This window comes from Caretta caretta, chromosome 24 (assembly GCF_965140235.1).
Source record: "Caretta caretta isolate rCarCar2 chromosome 24, rCarCar1.hap1, whole genome shotgun sequence".
In the NCBI taxonomy this organism is placed as follows: Eukaryota; Metazoa; Chordata; order Testudines; family Cheloniidae; genus Caretta; species Caretta caretta.
The window spans coordinates 1,780,954-1,797,690 of NC_134229.1; the positions used below are offsets into that span (position 1 = coordinate 1,780,954).

The 16,737-nt window shown below is 53.5% G+C and overlaps 1 protein-coding gene across 3 annotated transcripts in view; it reads right to left on the reverse strand.

The window, feature by feature from the left end:
- The window catches only part of INTS3 (integrator complex subunit 3), a 71,679-nt gene extending 55,656 nt beyond the window's left edge, over nucleotides 1–16,023 (reverse strand). The window contains exons 1-3 of one of the 3 annotated variants that reach the window (XM_048828084.2): nucleotides 15,508–16,023; nucleotides 6,858–6,941; nucleotides 4,949–5,032 (exon numbers count right to left, since the gene is read on the reverse strand). In XM_048828084.2, the coding sequence (XP_048684041.1) occupies nucleotides 4,949–5,032; nucleotides 6,858–6,941; nucleotides 15,508–15,603 (264 nt within the window). In that variant the 5' untranslated portion in view covers nucleotides 15,604–16,023. Of the gene's footprint in view, nucleotides 1–4,948; nucleotides 5,033–6,857; nucleotides 6,942–12,593; nucleotides 12,615–13,289; nucleotides 13,401–15,507 lie in introns of those variants that run through there. The other 2 variants (XM_075122993.1, XM_048828087.2) reach the window with 2 other exon arrangements.
- Between the last annotated feature and the right edge of the window lie 714 nt (nucleotides 16,024–16,737).

Consider the following 16,737-nt stretch of genomic DNA (forward strand, 5'->3'; position numbering starts at 1 on the left):
TCCATGTCTCACGCACAGAGACCCAAGCAGATGAGATGGGATCCTTGTTAACCTGTCTTGACCACAGGATGGGGAGCAAAGGGTGGGTGGCATGAGGAGAAGTGACCCTGCTTGGATGGCAAGGGAAGGGAACCTGAATCGCCAGATGAGTTTCAAGGATGCAAGTGATTCATCATCTCGTCCCTGCTCTCGGCGGGTCAGAGCCACCCCCTCAGACAGCCCATTTAATTAATAGGAAGGGAACATGCTGATGGATGTGCAGTTTAAACAGATAAATCAGGCCATCCAGAAGAGCCTCCCCTTCCAGCAGGAGGGGGGCGCGTGATGGAGACCCAAGGGAAAATGGGCACTTCAAACTCGGGGGAGAGGTTCTGTTTCCCCTCTTGTCCAAGAGCAGAAGTTAATTAAAGCAAAAGGGCACAGGGAGGAGGAGGCAGCTTCTTACACATCATCTGCTGTCACTTGGATATTTGAAGGGCCGAGTGTCCTGGCTCACAGCTGGACAAGTTTACCACAGCTAATCTCTGCCAGCGTGGGGGGCTGCATCCCTCAGCTGATCCTCAACAGGCTGGGAAGGGGGCGGCTGTGATCCCATTTCTTCTTAATCAGCCAGCAAGGTGTCGGTAGCCTCCCACGCCAGCAGTGGGAGGCACAGAGCTGTCTTTTAACAAGTTGTAGGTCCAGCCCGCTTTTGGCGCTTATCTCCCCACCAGCCAATGCCGGGGCTGCAGCGAGGCAGGAGAGAAAGGGATACCAACGCGTGGAACTGGGACGCAGGAAGGGATGACCAAAGGAGCCAGCACAAAGAAGCACTGTCATCAGAGAACAGGGTGGATGAGATGCTGGGAGGAACGGGGAGCAAGACAAGTTTAGCGAGAGGCCCCAGCACGCAGGATGCCCAATTCAGGCAGCGGCAATGAACGGCAAGTACCATGTCAGCCACATTTCCAGCCAACACAAATTAAATGAGTGGGACTTGCAGATCAGCCCCACTGGTGTCTGAACTCTCCCCAAACGGCCAGAGTCCGTGCGGCCAGCCAGCCTCCAGCCGCAGCCCCACTGGAGCTCAGGAGTTACTAACCGTGGCTACACAGGTGTCAACAGATACCAAGGAGATTTGGGAGTAAGGAAACGAAGATGAGAGATGTGGGGTGGGGTGGGGGTGGAGTCTCAGGGGGGTCAAACTGCAGATAAAGAGCAGGAGACATTAACAAAGTATTCCAGCCCCGCGGCCTTAGCACCCAGAAATCCTCAGGCAGCACATCCCCATTCTTGCAGGAGACACAATACCGTGGCCCTGGCTCTTGTGATCATTACAGACCCCACACCCTTTCTGTGGCCGCTAACCCTGGCATCCTGGCCACGTTCCATGCCAGGAGTTACCTTCCACCAACCAATTCCCCCAGGGGGTTCCCGGGCCAATTCTCCCTCCTGAGCAGTTGCAGGGCTCTGGTCACAGGCCCCACGAGAGCTGACTGTGCTTCTGTGATGGGGGAAGGGATTCCTGAACCTGTCAGCTTTGTGGGAAGGGAGCTTTGCCCCTCATGCAAGGATCTCAAAGCCTGCCCCAAGCAGTGAGCCACCACAAGTCCCTTATCAGCTGGGCAAGCTATATCCCCCCTTTACAGACAGAGATGGGAGTCACAGAGGGATGCGGGTCCTTGCCAAGGTCATGCAGTGAGCCAGTGGCAAAGCCAGAAATAAAACTCTGCAGTCCTGGCTCCAGATGCCTGCTGGGGACGGGGGGGGACGGGGGGGGGGAAGGGGGGGAAAGAAGGAGGCAATGACCCACCACAACAGAACCCCGCCCCCATCCCGCTGGCTGATCCAATTATTCCCCAAGAACAGGGAAGTGCTTGACCAAAGCAGCAGAGCCAGCCAGGTGGCTAATGAGTAGGGCCATGAGCAGCAGCTGTGCCCTCCACCGCCACCGCCGAGGCAGAGCGATTCACTGCCTGTCAGCAGCACGGTGTCACAGACGCAGGCTCTGCCCCTCACTGCCCTTCCCACAGAGGAACGTGCGGAGAAGACAGAGCAGGTGGGAACTGTTTGCCCAGCGTCGCTCTACCCCGTGCAGCGGGGCAGCCATGGGCACAGCACAGATGAAAGGGAAGGAGGACACTGGTGCTGCAAACACAAGGAAGAGTCTGACTGGAGACCCCTTCGACAGGGTACAGGTGCCAGGACACCCCTGCCCTGCCGGAGTGATTGTTTATCACAACTCACCAGAAGGGGATTTCACTCTAATTGGAAGAGTTTAACCCTTTAAGAGACTACATAGTCTCCATACCAGAGCACGTGGACTGCGGTGAGCACTTAGCCTACACTTTGGGGTGGCCACTGAGCTGGAGCAGAGGAAGAAGCTGTGGGAGGCAGGCACCAGTTATGTGATATTTGTGACTGCAGTAGCTGTCTGGGGCCTAGTTCAGAACCAGCCAGGTCGAGACTTTTCTGAGCACTGGCCCCACGTGCGCAGCCCTGACGGGGAGAATCGGTTTGTGTCCTTGCTGCACCAGCAGCTCCTGAGTCAGGACTTGGAAGCAGCTTTGGTGACTGATGGGAAGGCGGAACAGAACCCAGCTCAGCCGCGGGGAAGCCTGCTTGCATCAGCAAAGAGTGTGTGTGTGTGTGGGGGGGGGGTCCTAGCGATCAGGGAGGGGAGTTGTTTGGTTTGGTATTTTAAGAAGAGTCATTTTGGGGACATAACTACAACTCCACTGAAAGAGACACCCCCCGCTTAGCGGTCCTGGGTCGGTGGTGAAGGTGGAGCTATGGCCCTGGTTTAGAGAGCCCGAGCCTTAAAGCACTGGCTCAGCGAAGAGAGAAAACTGCATGAGTCACTCTTAGTCCAATTACAGTGCATCCCTAACACTTGGCCACTCAGCCCTGCTCACACCAGACCACGAAGAGCCCTCACCTCAAGAGTTTACTTCAATCCCTTTAAATGCTGCACGTTGCCTATCCACTGAACAGCATTCGAACCAAACACCCCTCAGCATCACTGACTCCCAGCCCTTCCAGGGCTGCTTTTGAGCCAATGTGGCAAGTGAAAGCCCTCGGTATGGGTCACGGCACTGAGAGAATGGGCAGTTCCCTGACTCCATGACAGAACACTGCCAATGACCCGTTTCCGAACGTGCAGCCAGCAGGACCCGTGCCAGCGTTCCAGGACCCCAGGGAAAGGCCTGGGACACCCACTGACCCAGTCACGCAGCCAAACCTCAGCAGCAACAATAACCTTTCCGAGCTGGAGAGACACCCCTCCTCCCCCCGAACATGCACACGCTCCACTGCTCCCGTTTCTCAACTGGCTCAGGGCCTCTGTGCTACTCCAGCGCTGGTCACTCCAGGTACCTCAGGTACTTCAGAGGGGAACCTCCCCACTCACTCACACGGCATCCACTGGCCACCTCACTTCGTGGAGAATCATGATGCTCTGGAATATTTTCCAGTTCAGGAGAACCACCACAATCTCCAAGGGGTTGCATCCGAAAACTCCCTCCCCAAGCAACCAGCAATTTCAGGTGTACACTGATTTTAAACCAGAAAACAGTTTCATACCCATTTTCAGGCTGTTCTAGCGATAAACAAGAGGACCATGTTTAAACAAAACACACACTGTTGACTCATGTTCTTCATTTCTATATGACAGCCAAGGCTTCCAAAGAAGTGACAGGAGAAAAGGGGGAAATGATTGACTGGGTTCAACAAGGAGCTGCTTTCCCTGTCAATCCAATTACTAGACAGCAAACCCATTTCATTAACACAGCTAACAGCTCACATAGCTAGGCTCTCTAATCAGCTCTCCCCAGCACTGTTACCCTTCCCCTCTTCTCTCTGTCTGTTATACACACTTGTTGCCTTTCATCTTCACTTGGATTGCGCTCTTTAGAACAAAGTGACTGTCCCTTACTGCGTGTTTGTAACATGAATAATTCAGCAAAAAGCTGTACTCTTGTTTTTACCTCCAGGTCCCTGCTTACGGTGGCCAGGCAGGCAGGCAGGCTACAGCAGAAAAGCAGTGCCAGTCAGTGGCTAGTGCAAAAGGCTGCATGTAGAGAAGCCCAGGATGGGAGTTTCAAACACCACCACATGACCCGGTGTTTCTGGCAGTGTCACTTGCCCATCTTGTGCCTTAGCTACTCCTGCTGAGAAGCTGTTCGCAATCTGCATCTCAAAGTATTTGGATGGCATTTCACTGCATTTGCAAAGCAGGGCAAATCCCTTTACTAAATCCTTCTACCTACAACGCAGTCACAATTTCTACAAGCAAAAAAAAAAAATCACGCTCCATTTCATTCCCAAAACGCTTCATTGGTTTGCAGCAACACTGTCTAACCTGCATCCAGGAAACTAAATAGCTGTTAACAGCCCATTCCAAAAGATATTTAAAAACAAAATCCAGCTTGCCAACTTATTAGAGCCGGGCTTCTCACACACAGTTTTGCTTATGGAATGAATTTGTTTATTATCCAGATTTTAGATAATTACTTTTGTACGCAAATACATCTGGCCAGCCAGAAACATCTCCATTCTGGAACCGCAGAGACAGGAGGTAACAGCCTTCCCCAGTTCCCATCGTTTATTTAGGACACCACCACCACCCCCACCAAAAACAATTAACCCAAAAGCTGCCAAAGATACAGCCACCAAGACTCCGTTCCTTGGTACGACAGCATTAACATCCCCCAGCATAGCTGCTGTTGCTGAAATACAAAGGCCAATGTTTGTGCCATGTGAACACACTGAAAGTAGAACAGTGGGAGCTGAGTAATCTCCTCCATACCATCAGCATCGCTCACTGAGCTGAGGACACCAGCCCAGGGAGCCCTCAGTGCCTGCAGGCGCCTCTGGAAAGCCGCCACAGTTAGAAATGTCTTGTCTGGTAAGCAGAGCGCCCAGTGAAAGAAGCCATCCTAAGGCAGGAGCTGGGCATACCGTGCCTTACCTTCTGTGCCTGAGTAGGCTCCGTGAGGACCAGGGTGAAGAGGCCCAGACAGATCTCCTCATGCTGAGGGGCTCCTTTACACACCTGCAAGGGGAAAGGGAAGCAACATGGGTGAGCAACACTAGGCCTCGCTCAGGTGGGGTGTTGACGACACGAGAAGCTCTTCTCAGTTCTAGGACAGGGACGCTCCATACCAGCGCACAGCCGCCCCCAGGGAATTCAGCAGCAGAAAGTTACAGAGCTTCCCCATCGTTCATATCGGCAAAGTCCATTGAGTCCTGTGCCTGTATCTCCTGCACGCGCACATATTTTGGAGTTAAAATACGTAGTTCAAGCAATGCTTCAATGCTCTTCCTAAGTGAGAGACTCCATGGCGGTGGGGAGTGGTCTGAAGGTTTTACTGGCAGGACTTCTGGACGCCCACATTACTCACAAGCAGTGAGGCCATACCTGTGCGATGCAGGTTACTCCACAGGATCACCCTGAAGGCCTCAGGGCCACCCCGTGAGGCACCCTCCCCACACCTGGGGCTTCACAAGAGGTGTGTCAGGGTTGTGTGAGACACACTTCACTGCTGACTCACTCAGCCACATGGGAAAGGCTTCCACTAGCACCAGTGGGCTTTGGCAGGCCCCATGTTTGCATCCCTCCTCCTGCTAAGCCAGGCTCCCCTAGTGCCATGACTCCAGCTAGCCAAAGATACAAGGGGGGAGAAAACTGCAGCCAACACATTTTAGAACCTCTAAAAATTACTGGAGTGTTCTCTATATAGCAACATCATCAGGGAGCAGGCGATGATGTGGGAACTTTTCAGGACCAGAAGCAAGTGCAGTGGGAAGATTGTACCACTGGGAATGGGGATTCCGAGGAGCTCAAGCAGAGAAACTATGTATGAAGAGGGAGTGTGCAAAAAAGTGCATGATAACTGCAATCACAGGCATGTCACCACCACCACATAAGCAAGTGCGTATTCACAAACATGCATATGCACCCCTCTCGTGGTAGATCAGTACCAACTGTCCAGCACTCACAAGCAACCTTACAGGGTGGGCTTATGATGGAAGAGCAAAAGAGTCAGCCAGGTTTCAGCAAGGAAACACAGCGTGGCACTGCTGCCGAATTTTACGACACATGGAGTAAGTGTTTTTCTTAAAAAAATAACTCTGGAGAACTTCCGGTCAGTGTTCAGATTGGTGAAGGTGGCACAGCACCCGCTCCACTGCTCCTAGCAGGGTTACACATTGGCTGGCCGACAGCCCCCATGGCTGCCGTCTCGTGGAGGTGCCTCTGGGTGAATTATTTCTTCTTGTCAGGATTAACTTCTGTGACAAAGAAACCCCTTGGCAGAGGGTCCCCTGTTCTTTGCAAACAACTCTCATCTCAGACCTGACAAACTCACTGCACCAAACACGTCTTACAGAATACTTATCCGTAAAGAGAAAAGGAGGACTTGTGGCACCTTAGAGACTAACCAATTTATTTGAGCATGAGCTTTCGTGAGCTACAGCTCACTTCATCAGATGTTTACCGTGGAAACTGCAGCAGACTTTATTGGTTAGTCTCTAAGGTGCCACAAGTCCTCCTTTTCTTTTTGCGAATACAGACTAACACGGCTGTTCCTCTGAAACCTATCCGTAAAGAGTAACATGTAAGGTATCTACAGAAAGCTTGTAACTTGCCAAGACACAATCACTGCGAGATGTACGTGTGGATGATATTTAAGGAATAATATATTTATACTGAACGTGTGCTCTATGGAGTTGGAGTAAAACTTAGTTACGTGGGGTTATGCTGCATGAATGGGTCACCGCCAAACTGGAAGGAGTAGCGCCCCCCCCCCCCCAAACCCTCATCTACCACCCTGCCTTACCCCAGAACAGATAATGGAAAAACCACATCTGGCACTTACGTGAGCATTTAGGGCATCGTTAGCTTCCCTCTCCGACACCCCATTGGTCAGTGATGTCACAATGCCCATGCACCTCTCTAGTCTCTGAAAAAGAGAAAACAAATCCATACACCAGCTAGCAGGAACAGGTATCCCAGAGCCCCCGTTTCTTCGGCCACTTGGGGTGCCTTGTGCAAGTAACAAAACAGGGGGGCCAAGACTCCCAGGAGTGATTTTGGAAGCCTAATTTGAGACGCCTTTAAGGGGCCCAACTTTCCAAACACACTGGTTTCCTGCCTCTGAAAACAGGGCCACTTGGACGTGTCAAGTTGGGCACCAAAATCACTAGTCAGCTTTGAAAACCTGGGCCCTCTCACTTCCTGCTGCCATGGAAAGGGTGATGAGAGAGGCGATGGGAGACCATTGCCATCTATGCTCAAGACACCACATATACACCAGCGATGCGGGCCACGGGGGCTGGAGAGTAAAACCAGTATGATAATCATTCTCCCCTTGCGCCAGGCCCCAGAACCAGCCGCTGACTGGAGAAGCTACTATCTCATAGCTGCTCATTTATTCCTAGTCTGTGTTGGAAATACTCCACTGCCATTCCCCCACCTGCAGAGCCAGCTAATGGCATCATGTGGATTTGGGCCACGACACACGGGCCAAGGTGACACAGGGACGTCAGTCCCCCTTCTGAGAGCAGAGCTACAGTCTTGCACGTGCAAGTCTCTCTGAAGCTGCAATTCGCGGACCATGGCAAAGACTATTCTGGGCATACACGGTAGAGCTGTGCCCCTTACTGAGCAGCAAGTGGAGTTCCCTTGAAGACCCACTGCAGACAGACAAGACGCTTTCATTTTATGTGACTTTAGCGCTCAGGCAAGGTGCCGGAGTCCAAGGGCCTCCATTTTAATTACTAACTTCGTAAGTAGCTTCTGGTGCTAAGAAACCGCAGGAGCAGAAGTTTTTGTGCGGATGTCCCAGCTAATGAAATGACAGCGAGAAGGACTCGAAGCCAGACTGCCCAGCACATGGCAAAACTCAGTTAATTTGCCACTGCAAAACCCTGATGGTAACTCTGGAGCAGAGTCTGACTACGAAAGCATAGCAGACGCACGCCTCCAAGGGGGCTGTCAGCCGCTCATGTCCTCTCAACGCACCACAAGGTCTTCTAGCAGCTGTCACAACCGTCTTCTACGACAACAGCCAAGGACTGGCTTCTCACGTGTGGTGCAGCAGCTACTACAATGGGGCCCTGACCCTGGACTGGGGCCTGTAGGCATGACTGAAATACAAATAAATACATATGCACCACCACCACTGCCCACCGCTCACAACGCTGAGTGACACTCAGCACTTCTTTGTTCCAGTGAGACGTACCCTGCTCCAAGCACTGCTGTTATGCCTGTTGCTTGCATTACAGTAGCACGGGCCTCAGCCAAGAGCAGGGTGGCCCTGCGCTGGGCCCCGTGAAGACAGTCAGAGACAGTCCCTCAAGGGAAGTGTTTACAGCCTCAGTAGACAAGACAGGGGGAGGGGATGGCGTAGAAGAGAGCACCGCTGTCACCACTTTGAAGTTGGGGAACTGAGGAATGGAAATGTTAAGTGATTTGCCCAAGGTCACTTCGGGAGTTTGTGGCAAAGACAGGAATGGAATTCGGCTCTTCCAAGTCCAAAGCCAGTGCCTCACCCACAGCACCATCCTTCTCTGAGGCCATCCACAGCCCGCTGAGCCCCGCTCACCTGCCTATCCATGGAAAGGAGCAGACTGCTCACCCCAAGCAAGTAAAACATTTGTTCGTTCCTGTCGTCATGATCAACAGAGGGCAGGAGCATTTGGCACTGGGCTGATAAGTGCGTCACGACAGTTTCTGCACGTCTGGCTAAGCACCCTGGCCCACTCCAAATCACCAAGACAGGCACTTCAATGGCACTCACGCTGGTATTGGAGTGAGAGGTGAAAAGGCCTTACAGATCTACTGCAGCTCAAGGGAGAACATCAGCTTAAAGTGCGATGATTGCGTCGGAACTTTTGTGACTTGCTGAAAATCACGACAAGTGATTTCACTTCACTTTGTGCGTTCGACAGCATTGGGCGCACAGGCCTCTGTAGCCAGCCAGTCAGCTTCCTTTGCTGCTGTGGATCTTGTTTCCAGCAACAGGGGAGAGGAAAGCATTTTAAAATAGAGCAAAATGTGATTGTAAAACTGCAAGAACTAGCCAGGGAAGTGGGGACAGGTTAGTACATGAAACTATTTTCCTAGTGTTCAAATAACGCTTAACAACAGAAAGGAGTCAGCACTGGAGAAAGGGACAAACATCTGACAAAGGCAGCGTCTAGTGAACTCAGAACACTGGCTTGTAAGTGCCGTAAGCTTCTCAAGCTGTGTGGACAACTCTCTGGCACAGGAAAGGAGCTGGACAGCCAGCAAGGTGCTAGGAACACTGGAAAAGCAGAGACTTTGGGGTGAACAAAGCTCAGTTAGTCTGGTAGGTGGCATCTAAGCAAAGCCCATGAACCCTGCCTTGGCAACAAGAGCCCTGTTTCTTATGGGGGTGGCTCTTTAGAGACATGACAAGATTGTATGGAGGACATTGGGGGTGCTCTCAAGTGGAGGCTTTCTACAGGGGCGTGTCTACGGGAGGTGCAGATTCCATTATGAACAAAGCCAGGCTAAGCGCTCCCATTTGTCGCACAAGGCCTCAGAATTTAAACAAGGTCTAGGGGTTCTGAGTGGGAGGACGTTTGTCTTGGCTCAGACCTTCCCAACCCCTTCACACACACCCCAGTGAAACATCGCTCTGACTGAGGGGACAGATGGGTCCCACTCTGGAGCCACTCAGGGAGTGCCTACACTGCCCACTAAGGCCAGGCTCGGACTCAGGTTTGAGCCTAAGCCCCCCTTCTGGCTACACACATCAGAATAGTCACACCAGAAAGCACTCAGGACCTGCTAGGGGGATGGATCAGACCCCGAGTCCTGTTGTGACTCAGGTCCAAGCCCTGTCATTTTGCAGTGTGGATGCAGGTCAAGCCCCAGAGCTGAGTCAGGAGGGCTGCTTAGTACAGTATGGATGTGTTAGCACAGCTGTGACACACAGGTCCAGCACCTGTAAACCCAAATTTATAATGCAGTGTGGAAACTCCGAGTCCACAAGCCTGGGTCACAGACCTAGGCCTAGTGTGCAGTGTAGTCACACCCTCGGAAACATTCTGTGCATTGGGCTGGAGTGGGGATGAGGGAAGGAGAGAGCATGCTGGCTCTGCAGCACCCCAGACAGCTGCCACTGATCACAACCAAACCCGATTCCCTTCCTTCCCGAACAAGACACTGCACTGGAACGGCCTAATAAGACCCACTTGCTGTTGCTAAGCTATAACAGTGCAAGAGGCAAAAGTCTGAGGCATGAGTGGCAAGAGCTTCCACTCGACCTCAGAGAAATCCACAGGGGTTATTTTAATTGGATTTTTGCAAGTTAATCCTCCCAGAGCACCAACTGACTGACGTCTTTGGGGTAGTTTGGACGTGAACTTCCGGAGGCTGGCATGCTCTCATTTCAAACCAGCGTTTCCAACTAGTACTATGTAAGAATTGTAGGTACCTCCCAGTGCACGTGCAGAGCCGCTCACTGACTTCACCTGAGGGGCTCCAGGCACATGCCACGAGGACAACAGATCCTTCCGAGCGTCCGTCTGCAGTAACCAGACAGACATTAGAGGGGAAGAGCTAGTGCTGGATTATGCCCCGTCCACACTACAAGAACCCCCATCGTCAAACATCCTTTATTCTTGCCTACGTACACAGAACCACACACGTTATGATCACCCTTCCGAAACCATGTCCTACCTATGCTAGAATACGGTTAATGCATTTCTTTCCTGTTCACACAGAAAAGGAGCAGCATGTTTTAGCTACAACCATGTTCACGTGGCTATTTTTGTAGTGCCGGTAGGGCCTGATTAGCAGGTCAGTGACCGAGAATTAGGAAGAGACTGAGCAGTGGAACAGGAATGATGTGCAGTTAGAGAACGAGACAGGTCTATAATGGCCCCAGCAGTGCAGCTCCACCGACAACAGGAAAAGCTGTTATTGCACAGGGAGCTAGACAGGTGGGCAAACCCGGTTCCCGTTTTGGCCAGTGTAGCTACAGCCCGAGTATAAAAATGACCCTGCAGGGTCCCCCTACTTACGCCTCAGCTCTTACTACAGTGGAGAGGCAGCTCCACGGCAGTTAAGGGTGTCGTCTCTCCAGCCCAGTATTTTGCTGTGCGAGTTGTAGATTAAACCCTGGCACAAACAGGTGCATTTTGCTTTCAAGGGCAGATGTGCCCCTTGTCACTTGGCCCAATCATTCAAACTACCCATGCCACAAACTCAGTGCAGGAACTGAAGACCCAGCTGGAATGTTTCTGGCTCTGCCATCACCACTGGCAAAAGACCCTGCAACTGGAACACAGCCACCCACTCCACCTGCGAGAAGTGAGACAAAAGGACCCTGTCTCACTCTCCTGCAGAGTTAGCTGGGTAATGACTTGTTTGTGCCAGGGAAAGGTGCCAGATGCGACTCCAGGAGCTGATGTGCAGGATCTGAAGGGGTTATTTCTACACAATCACTTTCGGATTAGCACCATTTTAAAATGCAAATCTGCCAGGCTAATTATGGCACAGGCTAGTGACTCTCCCCCCTCCCCCATGTACCAATATGAATGAGGAGGAAGCTGTTGGCAAAGGGGAACATCTCCATTTCAGTGTCTGCCTTCTAGGGTCATGCAAATGAACACACATGGGCCAACAAGTGCGGAAGGGTAACACTGCTTTTCAGTAAGGCTTTTTTCAGGGCTGATAGTTTACAGAACTATCAGAGAGGACCAAAAGAATTTGAAAGCCCAGATCTCAGGTAGACTCATTTCCGTTATTTGTGAAGGCAGAACAAGATCCAGTGAGCACAAACTGAAGTCAGAAAAATTCACACTGCAAGTAGGACAATATTAACAGTGCAGGTAGCTAGCTACCAGAACAGTTTTCCAAAGGAGTGGGTAAGCGCATCATGACCCAGGCTTTAAATGGAGACTGATTGACTTTCTAACAGTGTGCTTTAGTTGAACCCCAAGTCACTGGGCTTGACAATGTCACTTATGCAGGAGGAAGAATAATTCCCTCCAGTGCAGAATTCACCAAGTGAAATTCCGTGGTCTCTGCTATGCAGGAGATCATGCCATATGAACACAGTGGTCCCTTCTGGCTTTAAAATCCATGAATATTTTTGAAGACTAGCGCTGTCCAGACACTAAAACAACAAATACATATAGCAACTAACTCTAGGGAATCAATCTTAAAGAAAAGACAATAGATATGGTTACACTTTAGGGATCAATCCTCACACAGTTATTCTCTACCCTGATAGGTCACCAGGGAAGTGACTATACACACTGGAGTAACTGCAGAATCAGTATTAGAACAGTCATTTTTTTAGCTATAGAAAAAAGTGCATACACACAAACATGTGTGTGCGTGTATATACGCCCCCCTCCCCCACCACACACCCCTAGTTTCAGTATCTCCATAGCAGAGAAAGGGTCTTGGTATTTCTCTCTCAGCAGGAGCTGACGTTTTGCAGATACCTCACTAGATCATGTGTTAGAAGAGAGTTAAGACACAGAGAGTGAAACTCCCTGTCACAATAAATAGGAGACACACAAACTTGAAGAGTGGCTAAATGGTTAGTCTAAAAGAAAGATGTTACCCTTACCTTAAAGGGACTTTAAAAGCATGCTGTCCAGTGATGAGCTGTGTTTCCTTTATCAGAACTCACAGCAGGCTGGCAAGAGGTCAGCTTTCTCTCTGAGTTTTAGTTTACGATACCATATGTAATATGTTTTGGAGGAACATTGTCACCTTAAACACCACTCCTCCAAAACCTTTGCTGAACCTACTGTTGTTATAGTCAGCATCTCACATGATTATAATGAGAAGATGAGAAAAGACACTTCTCGAGTTTGCCACCGTATTGACTTTGGACATTTGACAGCACTGCATGTGAGCCCTATTCCCCCCATAGTCAGTTTCCCCATTTGTGAGAGTCTTACATGCCGCTGCATGGAAGAGGATTTTTTTTAAAAAAACAAAACAAAACATAACATGAAAACGTGATAGTAAAACCACTGAAACTGGCTGGGGGACTCAGGAGCAGGTGTAATACCTGACATTATTTTTAACTCATTTCTTACAAACTGACTGAATTTCAAGTTGGTATCTCTCTAACTGTTTTAGTGATTTAAAATACATGCACAAAGGAGACATTCCTAACAATTACAGCAGGGGACCATTTGTCAGGACTTCTGGATTCACTTCCTAGTTCTGGTGCTTACCCAACTTTATGACCTTGAACAAGTCACTTCACCTGTCCATGTCTCAATCTCCCCAGCTGTAAAATAGCAATACCTACCTCGCTGGATGGGCAAGGTTTGAGAGTTGTACTGCCCTGAGATCCATGGAGAAGAGGCACTACAGAACACTAAATAATAGTGCTACAGGGATTCCAGACAAGCCCCGGAGAGAGTCCTTGGCGAGGTTTCAAGGAGAATTTGAGTTTTCAGCTCTGACAGGCACAAAAAGTGGCACTGCTCCGAGGACTGGGATCTTTTATTCAGAGCTGGACTAGTACCAAAAATACACAGGGACAATTGAGAGTTTTACCAATGGTACGGGAGTTTCCAGGCCCAGCAGTTTGATACATGTCAGACCTTGAAACCAAGTAATTCCAGATACCTTTGGGTCTTTCTTTTCTACTTGATTTCCAATATGATTTTAGCTGGCACTGTTTCAACAGTCCTTAACACATTTGCTCTTGGCTCATAGTAAATAAAAAGCTGGCTCTGCAAGTCCAGCAGTTCATGAGACATTAGCCGCTCAAATCATGTCACAACTAAAGTGATAGTACTTCACCCTACAATAGCTCCTTTCAGAGGATCTCAAAATGCTTTATGAACATTAATTAACACCCATGTGAGACAGGTACAATAATAGCTACCTGCATTACCAATGAATAAACTGAGGTACAGAGAGATTATGTGTCAGGCAGAAAGTCTGAAAGAAGAGCCAGGAATAAAACCTAGAACTTGTTCAGCTGTTCTAACCACTATTTACAATGCCTCAGCACCGGGTACAGATCCCAAAAGTGTTGACTCCCACTGCTTCTCTAACCACCTATCCATGGTGGAGAAAAAAGCAAGACAATGAGCAGAATGACATGATTTCAAGGTCTCATATTTTGGGTCCTGCCAGGGCTCCAAAATGCTTTGGCAGTCAGTAGAAATACATTCCAGGATGACACAGTTTTCCTGTTATCAGAAAGAACAGATGAGGAATCCTGTCAACGCTGAAGTCCAAAGCAGACTTTGTGATCCTGTTCCACAGCCCTTGTCCCTCCAAAGTACCCACACATGAAGCAGCAGGGCCTGCCCCCAGTGAAGTTGGAGAAACCAAAGATGAAGTGAAGAACCACTTGCCCACTGGGAACATTAGCAGGCCAACATGCTTCCGCTTGCCCACCAGTGCAACGGAGACAAGATCGAGGGGGCTTTACACAAATACACAATGGGTTCAGATTGCAACTTACTGCCAGCTGCCTCTCTCCTCAAGGAAAAGCTGAGGCGGGGGAACCACACTGGGGAGTGAGAACCACTCTGTCCAAGCACAACATGTCCCCAGGCCCAGCCTCCATTCCACCCTTTACAGCCCCCTCTCCAGCATGCCCCCCGGCCAGCTCCTTGCCCCCAGCCCCCGCCCCTTACAGGCCCCCGGCCAGCTCCTTGCCCCCAACCCCCGCCCCGCCCCTTACAGGCCCCCGGCCAGCTCCTTGCCCCCAACCCCCGCCCCGCCCCTTACAGGCCCCCGGCCAGCTCCTTGCCCCCAGCCCCCGCCCCGCCCCTTACAGGCCCCCGGCCAGCTCCTTGCCCCCAGCCCCCGCCCCGCCCCTTACAGGCCCCCGACCAGCTCCTTGCCCCCAGCCCCCGCCCTGCCCCGCCCCTTACAGGCCCCCGGCCAGCTCCTTGCCCCCAGCCCCCGCCCCTTACAGGCCCCCGGCCAGCTCCTTGCCCCCAGCCCCCGCCCCGCCCCTTACAGGCCCCCGGCCAGCTCCTTGCCCCCAGCCCCCGCCCCGCCCCTTACAGGCCCCCGACCAGCTCCTTGCCCCCAGCCCCCGCCCTGCCCCGCCCCTTACAGGCCCCCGGCCAGCTCCTTGCCCCCAGCCCCCGCCCCGCCCCGCCCCTTACAGGCCCCCGGCCAGCTCCTTGCCCCCAGCCCCCGCCCCGCCCCTTACAGGCCCCCGGCCAGCTCCTTGCCCCCAGCCCCCGCCCCTTACAGGCCCCCGGCCAGCTCCTTGCCCCCAGCCCCCGCCCCGCCCCTTACAGGCCCCCGGCCAGCTCCTTGCCCCCAGCCCCGCCCCGCCCCTTACAGGCCCCCGGCCAGCTCCTTGCCCCCAGCCCCCGCCCCTTACAGGCCCCCGGCCAGCTCCTTGCTCCTTGCCCCCAGCCCCCGCCCCGCCCCTTACAGGCCCCCGGCCAGCTCCTTGCCCCCAGCCCCGCCCCGCCCCTTACAGGCCCCCGGCCAGCTCCTTGCCCCCAGCCCCGCCCCTTACAGGCCCCTCTCCCACGTGCACCTACCTCCTCTAACTCATCCTTGGCATCCAGGATGGTGGTGAGCAGCAACTTCCCTCCTCCTCCTCCTCCTGCGGCGGCTCCCCCCTTCCCCTTCTCCATGGCTGGGCAGGGGGCTCCCCTCTGCCGCTCACAGCCCTGGGGCCCACGCAGCTCTGCCCAAGGGGGGTGAGGGCTCCAGGGGGCTGCCCCGTCTCCCCCGCTGGCAGGATGGGGGGGCTCCTCTCTCAGCCCCCAGACTCCTCCCAGCACCTGCCTGGCACCTGGGGGGGCTGCGGGGGGGGCTGCGGGGGGCAGGTCCCCTCTCTCCTGCCTGGGGAGCCCCTCGGCTCCTGCTCGGGGGGGCTGGGCCGGCGTTATGGGGGCGGGGGCCCGCAGGGGGCAGGTCCCCAGGCTGGGGGGGGAGGAGCAGGGGACTGGCGGGGGAGGGGCTCTCTCTCCCCGAGGGGGGGTGTCTCCTCTGAGGGGACCGAGGGGGGCGGGGAGCAGGCGCCTCCTCACCCCCCACCCAACAGCACGGACCGGAAGCCACTAGGAGCGGGGGGGGGGGGGCGGGGGAGGAAGCGCCTCACGCGCCGGAAGTGCCCGCCCCCTCCGCCCCTCGCCGGCCAATGGCAGCGGGGAGAGGCCCCCGAGCGACAGGGGAGGGAGGCGGCTCCGCCCCAACGGCTCGTCACAGCTGGGGGCGGGGCCGGCGAGGCGGTCTGGCCAATAGGGAGGGAGGGGGCGGGGTTTCCGTCGGGCTGAAGCGTCTCGCTCGGCTGGGCTGGGGACGGGGGAGGCGCGAGGCTGAGGCTCTGAGCGCCCCTCCCCCCCTCCCCGCGCAGCGCGTGCCCCCCCCCCCCCCCCCGCCGCGTGCAGGGCGCTGTATGCTTAACCCCCCCCATTGCTCCGTGCCCAGCCTGCAGCTCTGCGCCCCTGAGCAGATGTCCCGGTTTTATAGGGAGAGTCCCGAGATTTGGGGCTTTGTCTGATATAGGCTCCTATTACCCCCCCCCCCGGTTTTTCACACTTGCTGGCAGGTCACCCTACGCTGACCCCCCCCAGGCTCTGCACTGCCCACCCCACGGCTCTGCACCAACGCCCCTTCCCCCGTCCATACAGGGCTCTGCACCGACACTCCCCCCCAGGCTCTGCAGTGACTCCCCCATCTCCCTGTCCATACAGGGCTCTGCACTGACAACCCCCCCCCATCTCCCTGTCCATACAGGGCTCTGCACTGACAACCCCCCCGGG